We start from the raw sequence: 18,534 nt of genomic DNA, 5'->3' as shown, positions 1-18,534 counted from the left end.
GGGTTTGGAACGACATATATTAAATATCAAGTTGAGTAAAAATTGTAGTTTTGTGACTTTCAGTCTGTCTGTTAACACTGACATTATTTGAAAGCTAAATGCTAGAGCGGATGCTAAACAAACTAAATTTAAGTATTGAAATAAAGGTCCCACTTTTTATTACGTGGCCTTAACTACTATGTACTTACACTTAATCATTTGGTGCATTGAACTTATATTTTTAAAAAACCCGGATGTAATTACATTTTATAATTAATTTGTATAATTTGATTTATAATTACACTGTTGACCCATCCCTTCCACCTTAATCCACTCTTAAACCTACTCATACCACAAAACCTGTCCCTAACCTTACCCACCTCAATAGCAGCAAAAGTGTTTTGTAAAACAATAAGAACACAATAAGTACATTGTACTCATTTTTTTTAAGTATAGTAGTCAACATTTGAAGTGGATCAAGAGAGTTTATCAAAACCGTCGTAGGACAACTTTGATGAAAATGTTTTGATCCACTTCAAATGTTGACTAGTTTACCTAATAGTTAAGGCCATTTAATATAAAGTCTAACCAAAAAAATCATCCTGCATAGCCCAATCAAATGCTCTCTGTGAAAGAGCCCCTCCTGCCAATACAACCTAGCTCTAGCAATAGCAAGTCTCTTGGTTCTCAACTGTGGCATAAACAATAAAGGGAAAAAAAAAGATTATTCTGTTAATGCATGAAACTCCCATTTCAATTGAAAACACATGGGTTAAAGCAGGTTATTTTAAAGCAATTTGAGTTTGAATTTGAGTAAAGCAATTTTAAAGAACTATTAGTTTCATGTCAGCATGTACTAGCTTGATGCTTTTAATGGATAATTTACCCAAAAATGAAAAGTCAGTGGAGTCCAAACAACTTCGATGACACAATTGTAATTTTTGGGTCAACCATTCTTTTAAAGCGCCACTGAAAGTGGACGTAAGAATCAAAAAAGAACACGAAAAACAATCATCACTAGGGAGGAATGGATGATTTATTGCAATTAGTCATTTTCAGACACAAAGGCTTTCCAACTCAAGAACAACATACGTACCTGTACAAAAACACACTTGTTACCAAGAAACGTAAATCTGAATCAAATTGTGAGAACACACAAACAGCCAAGGGAACAAACAGAGGATGCAGAAGAGGAGGATGTTTGTTGCAATGATGAAGAGTAGAACACAATGGATTTCTAAGCCAATTTAAGCACCATATTCATGTTATAGGAAAGGCTGAACTGAATACCTTTGAATGTATGACTAAAGTTTAACATGGGTACACAGATGAGAATAATCATCACAGTATTTTATCATTAGACATTTTTAACCAACTAAAGAAAATAACAGTTGGTGCACTACTTAGTCATCATGCAATTTATTTTAGTAAACCTTCTGTAACACAGACAAAATAGACTTCAATATGTAGAAGAACTTCATAGATTTCTGCCAAACAGCAATTGTCACAAAGCCTGGAAAGTAATTATAGAATCTTTGAATGTGAGGTCACCTATCAAAAATAATATGCAGATTTTTTTTTATTTTCTTTATATATTTAAAGTGCAAGTATTTTATCCATTTGATTCAATGCTTTCTGTAAGTATAAAATACAAAGGAAAAAACAGCAATATGCTTTTTCCTATATACATTTCCTATGCATATAGGAACACATATATAGGAATCATATACATATTTATGTATTTTTATATATCTATATATATATGCTATCTTTTTTAATAAAGAGGAGCATCATATGTAACAAACCATATATACACACACATCACAGGTCATATATATATTTTTAAGTACAACACATTTGATAGGGAATAAAAAGGAAATGGTTGGTGGGATATGTGAATACCCTCCTTGTGCATTGACCCTTAATGCAGGACCCTTCTCAGACAGTCTGCTTAATACGCAAAACGCTTACAGTTACATGCCAAGCAGGTCAAAGCCTTGAGCTTGTGAGACCGGAGGAACGTGAAGAATGAGAACTAACCCAAGTTGGTGACTGGCCGTGGTTTAACAGGAAAGGGGATCAGATGCGCGCGCACGCACACACACACACACACACACACGCTTCATGAGATTAACACAAAGATCAAGTTAAAAGGTTGCGCTTCGCTCTTTGTATTGGAAACTGCAGATAAGTGAGGGCTTTAAGGTGTATGTGCAGCTCCATTAGTTAAGTTATGTTCATTAAGGACAGGTGACGTGCGAATCAGCACCTGGAATTGGAGAAAAGACTGAAATTGCTAGAGTACCAGCCAGAGTACCATCTAATTTTTTGTCCCCACAACCTTTTGTGCATCAAACCAATACTGGTCTTTGCTGATGGAGAGCTCGAACACTATTACATGAGAAAGTCTGGCTGTACGATGCCCCCCAGACAGGTCTGAGCCATTTAGTAGCCAACAGCACCTTAACGAGTGACTTAAAACATGTGCGTATTTGATCGAGGGTCCATTTTTTTTCACTAAAAAAAATATCCTTAAAATGTGACTTCCAGTTTAATTTTCGTACTGTGGCACACATCGAACAGTTTTCGTAATCAGATCCGGGCAGTGATAGGAAAAAGATTTACCGGTCTCAAGAGGAAAAGAAATATAACAGTGTACAAATAGATTTAAAATAGCCCCTACAAGAGAAGCATGCAGTTTCAGATTCAGTCTTGAAGAGATGCAAGGATATCGAGCGAGACAAAGTGCGCATGTATGCTTTAATATTGTGCAGTGGTAAACAAGAGACCAAACGCTTTGCAGGAATAATGCCAGCTTTGATCCCGTATAGACTTCCTCATGTGCTTAGCACAAAATGGGCCTTTAGCATGGGAGTATGTGGCTAGAAACCCCAAAACTGTCCATAGGCTGGTGGATTTAATAAAGGTCTCGTTTTTACAAAACCCCACATAACCATGCATTTTTGACGTTTGGGTCTGACAGGAACAGGCTTTTCACTGCAACACTAGTGAGCTGGCTTATGTCGAGAGAGGGTTTGAGGAAAAAAAGCCTTTATCTTTTTTCCTAACAACATTCATAAGATATATTTTATGAAATAAATAGTTATGAATACCTCTGACTGAAGCATTTGCATTTAACATTGGCTAAAATAAAAAAATACATATATACTACCTACTGAGTATTAAACTACTCCAACCACCGAGAAGCTTTCTAAGTGACTACTTTTAGGTCAATCAGGATCGCATCTGATTGACAGAGAGCAGATTTGCCGCCATATACGCAGGTGATTTCAGATGGTCCCCATTTGTGGTGACTGGTTTAGTTCGTAGAATAACTTTCAAAAAGGTTAGTTTCATACACAGAGACATGTTTCGATTAGAGTGAGCCTCCAGCGTACATTTTTTGTCGTTGCAGGGGACGAGTATCAACACACACAAAATGCCGACCTCACACAAGATTCATTCATCCCACAGAATCCGAACCCCCCTCGGACCCCTAGAGGTAGCCATCAGTAATGCCTTTTCAAAAACATTGCATTATTGTCTTCTAGGGTAGTTTTTCTTTTAATGATTTTGTAGCGTTTACATTCATAGTTCGAATCAGATGGAATATATGACTGGATTAACAAAAACAGAATGGCAAATGTTTAATTTGACTGATTTGAATGAGTAGTTTGAATTTTATATAGTTATCACGCCATCATTCATTGATTTTGTAAGATTTCCAATCAGGCACTGAATAGAGTACCCATTAAAATATTTTTTTAGGAATAGTTTTGCTTTGGGGGTCTGAAGGGGTCGTGAACCTGCGGCGGGACGGAATTTTGAGCAATGCCGCCATTGGCACGCAGCCTACAATATATTGCACACGATACTAAAAAGTTAGCAATGTAACTTTAGTGAGAAAAGTAAAATCTCAAGGTGCGATGAGACAAAGTTGACAACAAATGAATTAAGCAACTGATAAGACCGGCAGAAGTTAATCCCACAAACGGGGATATTAGCACCATACAAAAAAATCATACAGGCTACTCCCTCGGCCGTAAGTCTACTAATATAGGCCTACATTAGAATAATGCTGGGCTGTAGCAAGAAACATACGTACAACCTTACCACACGTTTTTTTTTGTTTTGTTTTGTTTTTTTACACGCAGCTGTCACTTTTGTTTTGTTTTTTTACACCGAGCACGAGGAGCAGACCTCCACCGCTTTTAGGTGACTACTGTTGCATTCGCGTCTTGCCAGAATTACCTACATTGACAAGCAAAAAAACAGTTTACTTCTTAATAGTTTTTTTTTTTTTTTTACAATTTGCAAAGGCTGGCATTAAGGACAAAACCATACATGGATCGATTCTGCCTTTGAACACTGCCATGGAAAACCAAGTAATTCTGATACGACGTGAACGCAGCACGTCCATGTTTACGTCAGTGCTGTTTGATTACGACATCGTCATTCTTTTTCCAGCAACGTGGAGGGCCAAGAGACCGTGGGCCTCTTTCTTTAATTGGCTTGTTGAAGTCATCGAAGAAGCTCCACGAGTGGCAACTATGCCATTGTGACCCCGAACGACAAAGAAAGACAAACAGCGATCGGAAAGAAAATGATCAGACACGTAAAGCATGTAAACGTGTGGAGAATATAAGGCACCAGAGTTGTTTTTTGACGTTGTAGAGGATGCTCCGCGCAGTTATTAACACAACTCGCACTAGTGGACAGCTCCATTTTGAGTACCTACCCCTCTCCCACCCCATCCCCAAAAACAAAATAAAGACAATTTCCCACAGAAAACGTGGGTAATTTCATAAGGATCTAAGTACATCTGATTCACAAAATCATAGTTTATATATCTAAGTTAGCACTTCAATGGCACCATCTGCCCAAATGTCAGAGGGCAATGGTGCAACAGGGTTCGTATTTAACAGGAACAAACGTCAACTGGCTGATTTAGCAATGTCTTCGCTGTGCGGCTACCGAAGCACACATTGCATGACGCGTGCAAACAAACAATCTCATTTGCTTTGTTTTTAGATTTAAAAGGCAAACGAGTAAAGAATATATAGATTTTCTCAAAAGCTTTTCAAGGTGCACTTGGTCATTTTTGGTATATGTGAGCAATGAAGCTGCTTCTGCCATGATAACATGTATTTAGCAAATGAAAGTGACTAATAACATTGAGTTTATGTTGTTAGTTGGCTGGTCACATGATCCCAACATGGTAACCCCTATGATGAAACCATCGAAAAACTGTTTAAACAATGGAAAAATGACCAAGTGCACTTTTTTAGAACCAGAAGGGGTCACATCCATTCATATAAATTGAATAACCTAACAATAGTGCATGTTTAAATATTCACAGCACTCCTGCATAACTGTTCCTTCACTTCTGATGTTCGTTTGCATGTTGAACCTTTGATTCAAACGGTTCCTAAATATTAGCTTTTGTGCTGAAGTCAAAAGTGAGCACTACTTATATATTTCTTCCTCTTTTTCAATTTGCACCTTTGGAAATAGTGTCACACTGCAAAAAAAGGTCCATCTTGTTATCCAGTCAAATACACAGCATCTTTAAAACTATTTACTCCACAAGCAGAACTGTAAGAGTGGGGTCAGTTGCTCCAGTAAGCAACAAGTCAGAGTGACGTCACTCACTTTGCATGATCTCTTTAAAAACCCAAATCTGCATGCTGAATATCAGCAGCATTTTCACGTAACTGTTCTTTTTTTAATTAAAGTACATTTTAAAATCTGCAAAACACATCAGGTCATCAGTTTTGACACACGAAGCGGCCGCTTTCATGTAGGCAACATGATTGACAGGTGTCAGTGCTTAAGTGTTTCGAAAGCATATTGAATCGTTTTACAACTGACCCCACTCAGGTGTTTTTTATATAAAGTGTCATTTTACCATTTAACTAGGCATGTTCTTTTATTTCAGGTATTGACATTCTTTGCTGTGTCATGAGTGGTCTGAATAAAATTGTGCATTTTTGGATTTGCTACTATATATTAACAGCATATTTATATATTTGTACTGGAAAAACAAGTGGATTTTGCAGTGCACAAGAGCTTGGATGTGTCACACACGTGGGTAAAAAGGGATATACACACACTCCTGCACCATCCTGGACACGGTTCATAGATAATGTTGTCGATAGCAGCGTCTTACTGTTAAATGGTGGGTAAGTGGTTAAGTTCCGGCGATGAGTGAAGAGATGCAACTGTTTGAGTCTGTGAGGGTTGTGTGTGTGTGTAGATCGATTCCACATTACAGTAACGTCTGATTATCATGTCATTCGTTCTTTGCACTCATATATGCATTAGTCCTCGTCCCCTTCGTCCTCGTGCAGGCCCTCCGGTAGCATCTCGCGCGCCCTCCGCTCCCGGCTCCGCTCCTGGATCTTCTTCATCTCGTCCGCGTACTTGCAGAAGGTCGTGCCGAATTTGGACCACACTTTGCAGGGCACCGTGATGGAGTTGCGGTAGGTGGGTTTCACCTCGCTGACCCGCATGAAGACGCCGTACTTGTTGGAGCCTACGTCAAAGAAGAAGCGCTTGTTGTCCACCGTCAGCGACGTGCCCTCGGGCAGCTCCGCGGGGTCCTCGTCTACGCCGAAGTCGTCGATGAGTTTGGCCAGCGCGTCGCGGAACTCGATGAGTCCCTGTGCGGGTAGCGCGATGGTCTGGCCTTGCGAGGCTCCCAGGCCGGGCCCGCGGTTGACGGTCTGCCGGATCCGGAGAAACCGCCCCCTCTGGTTCTCCTTCAGATCCATGTAGTACTTCCGATTCTCCCGCACCAGGAACTCGCTCTTAAGCGCCCTCCGGGGCTCGTCCTGCACCGTGTCAGGGTTGCTGGGGCCCAGCTGGGCGTAGTGCTCGATGAAGTCTCCTAGATAGTCGCGGAACTCCACGGCGACGGACATGGAGAGAGTCAGGCGGCTCTTGTTTCCCCCGGCCCCGACCTCTGCTATCTTCAGAAAGCGGCCTTTGGCGTTCTGCTTCACATCCAGATAGAAGCGTTTGTTCTGGATGTCAACACGCTTCGAGGCGAGCTCCTCCGTGTCGTGCTGGAGACGCGACGCGGCGCCCGGGTGCATCGGTCCGGGGCCTGTGGCGAATCCACCGTGCTCACTTCCACTGTCTCTGTCCGCCATGATGCAGCCTCCCCGCTTACCTTCTCTCTCCGTCTCCCTCAACCCTGCTGCCAAAGCGACTGCTGCCGAGCGACCCGCAACTCTCGCGAGATCTGCTGCCAGAGACGCTTCCGGAAGGAGGAGACGCAACCTCTGCCACCAGCCTCAACTTGGAACAGATAAGCTGCAAAAAGTTGACAGTAAACAAAACATTTTTAGAGTAACAATAGTCTACATGACATTATACCACAAGTATATACAAGTATACCACTATTTGATTGTCTTAAAAGTAATTGAATGTTTAGAGTTAGCCTATGTAAAGGGTTTAAATGTAGGCTATTTCAACTTTTTTCGTGAAAAAAAATGTAGCTAGTTACATTTATGACCTAGCTTTGATTTTGCAAAGAATAGTATCAAATAATTAAAAAAAAATTTCAAATTCTTTTTTCAAAGAGTAGGTAAGAAACAGGTTTTGCGACATTCTGTAACCATTTGTGGATTCCGATGTATAAACCTAGTTGTCCTAAAATTGCCTTCTCATTTTTTTTTCAGTAGACTGCCAGTTGTTGAAGATTCATGTCATCAACATCTCCACTGACTTCTATATAAAGCCTACACAAACAGAATGGGTTCTTACTGGCGTTGCACATCTTTTAGCATCTTGAAGTCTCCTCCGGTGGAGGAGCTCTATTTCTGCAGTTCGTGAGATTTTTCAGATCAGTAGTGTGTCGGTAAAAGTCACATCAGCGTTAAGATTGCGCATGAAGCAGAAAACTTCTTCATTAGGTAATTTGGATCTTTTTATTGTTCTATTTATTTATTTATTTTTTGTCATTCTTTGGAAGTTTTTAGCCATTGTTTTTTCATTTGTAGCTCATATGTAGATAATCTCTTATATTACCATGACTCGTGTGCATGAGTGTATGTGCGTGTGAAAGAGATGAAAAAATTACTCATTCACAGACAAGATGTTAGGGCTTAGCAAGGGTAATGATATGGACTAATAGACAAACATCTGTTCGCTGTTCAGCACCACGGACAGCGACAGCGCCGCGCCCACGGTGGAGACTGTCAACATGTGAAATTTTCCAGCTTTATTATGAATGAGTTAATGAATTCTGATGTTGCTTCTCATTAAATGCTTTGAGGAAGCATAAAAGCATGAGTAGAAGTTATATTCTCTCCATAAGCGTAATGGTGTTTCTCCTACAAACTATATTTTCTATCGCCCTAAACCTAAAACCTACATTTAGTATGTTTTTAAGCCATTTGAAATACAGGGACCAAGGCAGTATCCTCAAAAACCAACTTTACTTTGTAATACCTCTGTCATAGCCATATAAATGTAACCCACCCAAACCAGTGCTACTGCTATACAAAAGCCTTAGACTACAAGCATTTTCACGTCGTGGATTTAAGACAGTTATTTCTATCTTTTGCTGTAGTGTGTCAGGAGGAATTATCAGGTTACATTTCCAAACATTACTTTTGCCATTAATTGTAATAACCCAGTGAGGATTGAAGAATCAGAAAGAAAAAAAAACATGGCAGGCTAATCCCAGAAGAACTGTGGAAATGTCTCCAAGATGCTTCAAGAGACTTACTTGCAAAGCTACCTGAACAACTATGCTCAAGTGCACTGGCAAGTTAAAGGGGGGGGTGAAATGCTCGTTTTCACTCAATATCCTGTTAATCTTGAGTACCTATAGAGTAGTACTGCATCCTTCATAACTCCAAAAAGTCTTTAGTTTTATTACATTCATAAGAGAAAGATAGTCTGTACCGATTTTTCCCGGAAAAACACGAGCGTCTGGAGGCGTGACGTGTGGGCGGAGCTAAAGAATCACGAGCGCCAGTAGGCTTTTGCGTTGAGAGCGTTTGGAAGTTGTGACACCGTGAGGACAAAACCAACCAAAACAAACCATGGCTAACAGTCAGATTCAGCGTCAGAATTTATTTATGATCCAGAATCAGATCCAGAGGCTGAAATTTAACAAGAGCAGCATCAACAACGACGTCTCTATGTGGTATGTACTGAAACTGTATATATTTGCTTAGCGGTTTTGGAAAAACGTTGTCGTTTTTTTTTTTATTTTATTTTTTTTTAAGCTGTACATGTGGAAAGTGCAGTTTGATGACAACATCGCATGTTGTTTACTTGATGTGCTTACACGCCGATAGCTAAGTTAACAACACAGAGATATTAGAAGCAGTTTTACTCACCGCCTGCGGTTCCAACACACGATCGTGACCCTTTTTCGTTGGGACTGCATTATCCTTAAGAAATAAACGATATGCAAATCCGGCGTCAAACTGGGCCTTGTTTGTAAAACAAGCATTTTTGAAATGCAGGGAACAAACACAAACACTTGCACAACTCCGTTGATTCTCTGTAAAAATAAACTCCATCCACTGGCCCCTTAATGCTGTTTTTTTTTTTTTTGGTAATCTCTGCAGGGTTGTCTTGCCCTGGCAACCAAAAAACACACTTCTTTTGTGACATTTCGCCATGCTCTCGCTCTGATCAGTGAATGTCTGTGCTCTACTATACGGGAGCGCGCGCTCTTCCGGCAGAAGTGCCCTTAGGACCCATATAAGGAAATTCCGCTCCATTTAACGTCACACAGAGCCATACTCGAAAAAAACTTTCCGAAACTTGTGACAAACCGGAAGGAGTATTTTTGCTTCAAACGTACAACTTAATTTTTGAAACTTTGTCCATGTTTAGCATGGGAATCCAACTCTTTAACAGTGTAAAAAACTCAGTATGCATGAAATAGCATTTCACCCCCCCTTTAAGTTAATTGATAAATAAAATCTATTCGTGACATTATTTTTGAAAGCTTCTTCACTTTACAGCATTTTGCAGGTATTTTTCTTCAAGTGTCTTTGAGATGTTGCCACAGTTCTTCTGGGATTAGCCTGTCTCTGTTTGTTCTGTTTCTTCACGTCATTTCAGACATACTGAATGATGGTGGAATCAGATTCTGTGTAGAGCACTGGCTGTTGTTACTAGTAGTGTGTGTTGCACAGTAGTAGTGTGTGTATGTGTGTGTGTGTGTGTGTGTGTGTGTGTGTCCTTCATTTATTAAGCAACTGTGTAAGTAATAAATAGGTTATAATAAAGAGGTGATACATTCAGTCTTTTAACATTCTAGTATAAAACAGGTCAACACATTCTCAGAAATGTATTTTAATTCATGTTGGTTCTATACATTTTTAAATAATTTATTTACAACAATGGCTCCTGCAAGTTGGTTATGCCACAGTTACTTTTCATTTGTCAGTCAAAAATGTTCAAATATTAATTATATTCTTTCTTAAGCAAGATTGTATACAAATAATTTCTGATCATTTTCAGACATTTTTTTTTTCTTCAGTTTTTGGTAAGTTATTTTGACATTTTATTAAGCTCAAATAGAGTAATTTATGTGTTTTAATGATTCAAAGACAACAAATGTTATTAATAAATCATAACCAATATTAATAATGTTATTGTAAATAAATATAATTAAAAATTAAAAATGGTCGTCATTAAGAAATGTTTCTGGCGCAAATGGTATAAACGTTTTTCAAAAATCCTACGTGAATATACAAAGATAACATTTAAGAATCTTGTTGCTTGTGTTTTAAACTAGATTTTTGTCCTCTCAAACACTCCTGTTCGTCATTGACCCAGTAAAGCAAACGCGAAAACAATATCGACTTGAGTCTTAAGCGAGACAGGTGTTCGCAGCCCATTTGTGACTGCAGATGTCGCCCTAAAGCAGCCTCAGTACAGGACGGCAATGGCACATTCGTTCTCTCGCAACGCATTTACGCATGATGTAACCCTAATGCTCAAGTTAAAAACCCAGTCCAAACCGTGCACAAAATAACCCTCCGGACTGTGGCGAATCATTCGGCTCATTTAGTTTGACTTGTCAGGAAGGCGCAATAACCAGTCCCCTCCTCTCAATATAGAGCCCTGGGTACATGGCAAATACCCGCAGGACCTGTTGCCGGGGTAAATATGGCTGATAGGATGCTCGGTGATTTGCTGTGTATCTTTCTTCTTGGCGCGTGGCGGATCGCTTTTTGGGGCAAAATGGTGAATGTGACCTAAATGCTGGTTGTTCTCGAGTAGAAAATCACGGCAAACGCACTTTTCACCAGGCATCGATTGCATTTCCAGCTGCTTTTCGCAGCGTTAGTCATCGCGTCAGCGGTCTGCCGCGGTGGCCCGACTGCCGTTTCTCTATTAGTTGATGTCGCGCGGCGTATTAACACAATTTACGCACATTTAAGCCAGCAGGTTGACTGCTTTCGAGGGATCTCTTTCTACGGCTGGCTGGTTTGTCGGTCGGACGCTCCCGTGACATTAGTGCACATTTGCGCCAGAACTTCAAGCAGACGGCTGAGATCTGCTCACGTAAAAGCCGCTGAGCGGAGGGCGCGCGCTTGTTGCATCGCCCAGCCAAACAGCAGCGCGTCGTTTGCGCGGTGGAGCGCGTCTTCGGAGCTTTTTTGCATCTCCGCCGCTTTTGTGTGCACGAGCGAGGCGTCTTTCTGTCCGTCCGCGCTATGTTGATGATGGTGATGATGACATTGGCTGGATAGATAGCTAGCGAGAGACAGTGTGTGTGTGAGAGAGAGAGAGAGAGAGAGAAAAGAGAGAGAGTGTGTGCGCGCGAGGAGCGTCTTGCAGCAAAGGAGCGTCATTTATGCATGCATGCTTATTGAGTTTGGGTATTGTGCTTTGAAGGAGAATGCAGCAGCCCAGCAGTGACCGGGGTTGATTCCGGTTCCTCAGCGGCTGGTGTTTCCCCGTCACCAAGTGCATGGGGAAAGCGGCACACGCAGATGGCATGGACACTTGCGCAAGCCCATTCGCACTCAGTCCCCCAGCACCTTCTGCCCCGAGAGCACTGCAGCAGCGCCGCCGGCCGCCCCTGAGCCACAGCAGACGGCATGAGGAGGCTTGATCCGGTGCATTTCTCCATGCTCGTCATCGGGGTCTCCTTCGCCTGCTACGCCCCGAGTTTGGATTCGCTGCAGGACCAGGCTTACCGATCGGCCGTGGTGATCGAAGGCGAGGTGAGCTCGCTTCCCGAGAACGTCTCCGTGGAGCCCTACAGTGTGAATGTCAAAGTGCTGGACGTGTGGCCGGTGAACAGCGGCGGGCTGGAGCGCGAGCAGCTCGTCACCGTCGGGGAATTCGGCTCCGAGGCTCCGTGCGTGGCGGTGGAGAAGCACCACAGATATATCTTTTTCATGGACCCTACGGAGGAGCCTTTAGTATTCAAAGCGTCGTTTGCTCCTCTGGACAGCACCGAGAAGACCCTCAAGAAAGATGTGGAGAGCATATTATGTGAAGACTGCGGTAAGTTTATTCACTGTGACTGTGGTGGCTGTGGCTTTTCATTGTTAACGAATAACTGCTCGTTCTCGGAGAGCATCACAACGTTGCGTTTTGCTCTAGAGGAGAACGGGAGATGGGTCGCTTGTGTTTGGGCGTCTCTGCAGTATTGTTCCAATCACCGTTATAAACATTTAGGTGTAGACCAGTACACACACACACACACACACACACACAAGCATACAGACACAGAGGGTATTGACTACCACGTCTGTGGCAAGCCGCTTAACCATTTATTCCGTTAAAATAGCGATAATTAATTTCTAATAGTGAATAATGAGTTCTTCACTTTCACCAGTTCAGTAGAGCATAAAGACGTATGTGTTCTGATACATTGTAAAAATTATTATTATTATTATTATTATTATTTACATTTTTGGAGTATGTTTTACAAGAGAAAACTATTTCAGTCTTTTTACTGTAAAATTTAACATTTAAATGAATGTTACTTGCTGTCTCTTTGTAATTATTTGGACAATTGTTTCAAAGTAAATGCCTTTTTTTTGTGTAGTGACTAGTATCTATTCAATTCCAGCTTTGGATTTGATTTTCACTGTCCAAATGATGATGTACCATAGTAATTTTACTTTTTTTTTTTTTTACTTATTTTACATTTTACTATTATTTTGTATGAGGATCTGAGGTTTAAGATATCAAGCATCTGCTCTTAACTAGTATGTATTCCAGTCGTCGCTATATACATATTCCAGTTTTGCAAATAACTATTCTTCTTTTATATCCTAATGTCAATTAGTCACTTCATAGTTACTTATTAGTAAGATTAAAAATGTTTAATTTCAAAATTCTAATATGCTCTAATAAATTAGTCCTACACTGTCAATAATAAATTATTAAATTGATTAATAAATAATAATAATATTAATAATAATAATAATAATAATAAAGCTTACAAGAATCTTTATACTTCAGAATGTCACATTTTTATATGTGTTCCTTGCTTTGAAATGTACTATCAGTTTCTGAGTGAAAATAGTTTTAAAGCAAATCTTACACCATGCAGCATTTTTTCCCAGTGTCTAGTATTAGGAAAACTGTACTGTCTAATTATTTTTATTGTTAATTAGACCAAATTAATAGCTGCTACATTGGACCAGGAACAAGCAACGAATGGAATACATATTAGTTTTAAATTATTAGTTGGTATCTGAACCTCAGATCGCCACAGAAAACAGTAAAAAAAAAAAAAAAAAAAAGTAACAACAGTAATTTGTCATTATTGAGATTAGTAGAACAGGAATAAGTCCTATTATCAAATAAACAAATACAAATCCTATTAAATTAATTGTTTCTTATCACTATTCAAATAGGTGGGCTATAAGAATAGTTAGAAATAATACATAGAAACATACTAGTTAGAAACAAATGTTAAAACGGTTTGCCACGGCCATCAGCTTGATAAATTACCAATTATTCTGTACTCTCAGGCAATGGAGTTCGATCAATATGAAGCAATATACATGAGAGTCGCCCATGTTCATCCGAAACACGTGATTTCACATAATGCAGCATGATGTGCCATGATTCATGCAGGTCTCTAACCTTCTTATGATGTTGTAAGTGAATGTGTGATGAGAAGCATCAGATGTCTCTTGGCCATTGGGGTAATGTGAAGTTTCGGGCCTCAGAATTGTGTGTAAAGTAATGCAGATGGCAGCATATCAGTTAGTTTTGGGTTAGCATCAGGAAACCACATGATGGGAAACTGGAAATCTCCTGGCTGTGGTTGGTTCAGGATCAGGTGGCAGCGGCAAGGCCCCTACAGAAAGGGATTCCCATTCAAATGCAGATAAGCTCTGGCTTTACAGTCCTTCTCTATTATAATCTGACATATTGCTTAATGTTTAATAGCCTGCAATGACATGTTTGTGCTTTAATTTAAAATTACTTTTCATTTAATGATGCTTTCATTGTATTATATTTACATTTTATGAATTAGATGAGCATGATCTCAGTGTGCTTTAAGAACTGTTTGAAACAACAGCTGCCTTTCAGTGCAGAGATATATTTTATTTCTTCAAATTGCTTGCAACTTTACAAGTCTTGTAAATTAGTTAATGGTTTTCAAGTGACCTTCAGAGGAGGTGTGGTTCAAATTAAGGGTTTTGCATGGCACTTGATTGGTTGATTTGTTTGAGATATTAGCCTCAGCATTTTTACTTTTTCATTGTGATTTCCACTCCAGTTGAAATAAATGCACAAATGAGTTTTTGCTGGAATAACTTCATCATCCCGAGACGGAGCCTTAAGTGTTCTCTCTCTTTAATTCCTGTGTGTCTTTTCTTTTAGTCTAATGGCATATTATTGAATTAGTAATAATGTTACCCTAAAATTATATTACAAGGACTTTCTTTTTTATTTCTTTTTTTTTCTTCCTGTACTGTTCTTTACAGACAGTCATGGTTTTAGGAAGCACTGTATATCTGAGACACAGACAAAAATATGTTTATAATGCATACATGCTCACTGTGCAAGTTACCTCTTGCTAATATAATATAATATAATATAATATAATATAATATAATATAATATAATATAATAACATTTAATGTAATGTAATGCATATACAAATATAAAAATAAAAAAAGGTTGCATATGGAAATATAATCAGGTTTTGGAATTATTACGAAAAATTTATTATTATTTAATAAAGGCCTTCGTAATTCAAGTTAATTTAAAATAACATTTAAATATAAAATATTGTTTTATAGTTTGAATTAAATAGCAGGTCTTCATTTCAATCTAGCTACAAAATATTACATTTAGATAGCTATGTTTAATATATACGTGTTTGTTTTTAGAATGATGAATGGGATATATAAATATCAATTATGTGCTGAGAAAATGATATCCAAGCTGGTGAAATTGGCTCACTGTATGTGTCACTGAGCCGATATGAATGAGTTGACTTGTGAATGAATGGAAAATGGCTTTCGTTTACTCTAAAACATTTGGGGAAAGGGAGATAGGAAAGAAGTGTTATGCAGAAATAGTGTGTGTGAAGGAGGTCAGGTGATTTTCAGAGGATTTACCCAGTAAAATCTGAAAGCTTAATGCATACCTTTAGGAAAATGTGCAGCGCAAAAGTCTGTCACATGGTGAGAGTTGCTGTTTGTTAGAAAGAAAATGAGAGCAGTCTTGATCCACAGAGACTGGTGTGCTCAGAAACACAATCCAGCTCTGAGACTGAAAGACATGGCAGACCGACAGACTACAGAGAAGGACAGACAGACAGGGTATGAGTGAACATCTAGCCCAGTGTGACTGATCTAAACGTGACTGATCAGAGTGACCATACCTTGAACTCTGCAGCAGAAAGTCAGAGAGACACACACACACACAGTCTGTAAGTTTGAATGTGCTTGCAGGAGAGGAAGAGGATTGAAAAGTGTGTGTCAGTGCTGATGAGAGAAAGAGAGAGCGAGAGATCTAGAGCTCGTATGAATTATGCAGGCTGCAGTCTAGAGTGCAGAGTTTTAGCTGACCGTGTTCCTTTTTCTCTCATTTGCCTCTGATTTATATTTCACAGTAACTTCTCCATGTGCTCTTTCAAACACAGAGAGAACAGAAAGCCGAGGGCAGTTGAGTCGGCGTGTTCACGCAAGATAAAAAGCAGCCTGTATCAAAAGCACTCAGATACGAAATGGGAAATATTAATGAACGTATTGATTGCGCATTGTTTTAATATTCCGTCGCAAACAGCGGCACATTTATGCTCGCAACATTATTGCTTTTTCCTCAATGCAGTCTGTTAAACATTCCTGCACAGCCCCTGAAGCCATGAAGATATGCAGAACATCAGAGGCGGCGTCACAGAAACAGCCCCACCTACTGGTCAGATTATGATAATGCAGGCAAATCTCCCACAGGGAGGAGAGCAGCCCCTTATAGAGGAAGCTGGTGCTTTCTAATCTGACGTGTAGATGCTGTATGAAGTTGTGTTAGAGGAGCAATGGAGCTTCATAAGAAGCTTAAGGAGACAGTGATGCCCTTTAAGCTGCAGAAGGACAGTTGAGGTTTACACAGTCACTGAATTATTGAACAGCACTAAGTTTATCTTCAGTCCTTTGACACATGCTCACAAACTTCCTTGGTAGTCCAGCGGCTTCAGTACACGGACACTAACTACGCAATCCGTCAAATCAGTTCATTTTTGCTGATTGTACTGGATGGAGGAATGTAATTATGTCTGTGATGACTTCCTGTTTGGGTCATGTGATACAGTGAGGTCCAAAAGTATGTGGAAAAAGTTTTATTTATGACATTGTATAAGATTTGTAACTTCAAATTAATTAACCAGCATTAGATCTTTAGTTAAATAAAAACAACAACAACCAAACTTATTTACTTTCTTCGTATTTTGTAATTTGTACATTGGTCTTTTGTTTTACTGCAGTAGTCCGAAAAATGCAATCTTCTGCATTCAATTTAAATGACATTGTTTTTCTTTGCAAAATATCCATGAGATAATTTGGGTGAAAAGTTAAATAAAAAATTAACATAATTTGTTTTATATATTGTCGCTCTCTTGCATCATTGACAGATGTGCAAAAATGCTTATTTTACAGTTGATCATTTGCAATGGAAAATGCAGATATTTTTCTAATTAATATAAACATTTTTGCTTTAATTACACCAAGCTCTCAGACTTTTAGACCCCGCTGTAAGCGCACAAGACAGAAGAATCTGTTAGTCTCTCCATTCGCCCAGCGCTACAGTCAATCACAGAAATCAGATGTATCTGTCACGAACGTAGCCGGAGCACACGTGAAATGAAAATAAAAGTAATATATATTTTGTTCTATAGCCAGCGCTCTTCTGATATCACAAATCTGGGGGAAAGTAGGAGGGGAGATATTACTGAAACAGAGAAAGGGAGCGCGGGAAAGATGCTATTGCGGAAAATAACGAGTGGAACAGGGGAGAAGGTAAGCAAATGAGAGTGCTAGAAAGAGAAAACCAGATGCACTGAAGGGGGAGGGGGGCTGCACACCAGAAAAAGAGAGAAAGAGAGGGAGGAGGGAGCGTAAAAGAGAATAGCTTTCCCCTTTCTGCTCTGCCTGCGAGCATCTCATCAACTATTCATCACTTACTGTGCCCATCTCTCTCTCTTTCACTTTGCTCTCTCTCTCGCTCGCTCGCTCAGCCCTCATTCACGCTATCCTCAGCTCTGAGAGATGTGTCAGGAATGTCTAATTGAAATGAACTCATAGAAACACATTGACTCAGGTAAGCAGGTCGACTCAGCCGAGCTCATTTCTGAGACAATCACACTAGGGCCCCTTTCACACACGCTGCGTCTGTGTATTTATTACTGCTGCCATATTAACCAGGGATGGGTCATGATGCTCAGCTAGTCAATTAGTGAGTTCTTTTTATATTTTTAGCGCTTGTGTTTTAATAAGCATGCTGCGCTTTAGTCAGTTTACACTGCAAAACCTTTATCCATGCTTTTTTCAGGGTCCAGTATTGTTTAGCTTTTCGGTAAAAACTATTACAACAACAAAAAAGCATTTTGTGATGGAATATTCTGGATGAATGAATCGAAAGTCGGGCTATACACTTAAATCACAGTATGGACTAGTGCCTTTGAATATTGAACGTTTAAATATGAAATAAACTTGTCTCTGTGTGAATGAATGAGCGGTGCAGTTTCATCTACTGCACATATTCAAGCATTTTCAGCATTCACTGTATGAGGACATGGACTCCAGAGCAGCTCTACTGTAGAGTCACTTTCATTTGAAACTATTGTCAGATAAACACAGAAATTCAAAGGTGTTCATGACAATCCCTCAGTATAAAACTTTGGTTTAACTTGAAGAAATTATGACAGAAATATATTATTATTGTACAGTACAGTGTATTTCAGACAATATTAATATTTAAAAAAATCTAACTTCATTTTTTTTAGGGAATATCTTACACTTTTCGAGGTCAGGTAATATAACCTTTAATTATAAAGGGCTTATAATTTCAATTTATCGACAAGTCAATCAGACAATC

General features: G+C 39.4%; 2 protein-coding genes across 3 annotated transcripts in view; one reads left to right on the top strand and one right to left on the bottom strand.

Moving 5' to 3' along the window:
- Window positions 1-997: 997 nt before the first annotated feature.
- On the bottom strand, window positions 998-7,239 carry LOC127971381 (transcriptional activator protein Pur-alpha-like). Its single transcript, XM_052574366.1, has one exon. The coding sequence runs from the start codon at window positions 7,131-7,133 to the stop codon at window positions 6,300-6,302; it is 834 nt and encodes a 277-aa protein (XP_052430326.1). The 5' UTR covers window positions 7,134-7,239; the 3' UTR covers window positions 998-6,299.
- An 11-nt stretch (window positions 7,240-7,250) lies between these two features.
- LOC127971380 (pro-neuregulin-2, membrane-bound isoform) overlaps window positions 7,251-18,534 on the top strand; it is a 73,137-nt gene continuing 61,853 nt past the window's right edge. The window contains exons 1-2 of one of the 2 annotated variants that reach the window (XM_052574364.1): window positions 7,251-7,898; window positions 11,857-12,474. In XM_052574364.1, coding sequence (XP_052430324.1) covers window positions 12,063-12,474 — 412 coding nt within the window. In that variant the 5' untranslated portion in view covers window positions 7,251-7,898; window positions 11,857-12,062. Of the gene's footprint in view, window positions 7,899-10,555; window positions 12,475-18,534 lie in introns of those variants that run through there. The other variant, XM_052574363.1, reaches the window with a different exon arrangement.

Source organism: Carassius gibelio, chromosome B14 (genome assembly GCF_023724105.1).
Source record: "Carassius gibelio isolate Cgi1373 ecotype wild population from Czech Republic chromosome B14, carGib1.2-hapl.c, whole genome shotgun sequence".
NCBI classification, from domain to species: Eukaryota; Metazoa; Chordata; class Actinopteri; order Cypriniformes; family Cyprinidae; genus Carassius; species Carassius gibelio.
This window is presented reverse-complemented; position numbering and strand designations above follow the sequence as displayed.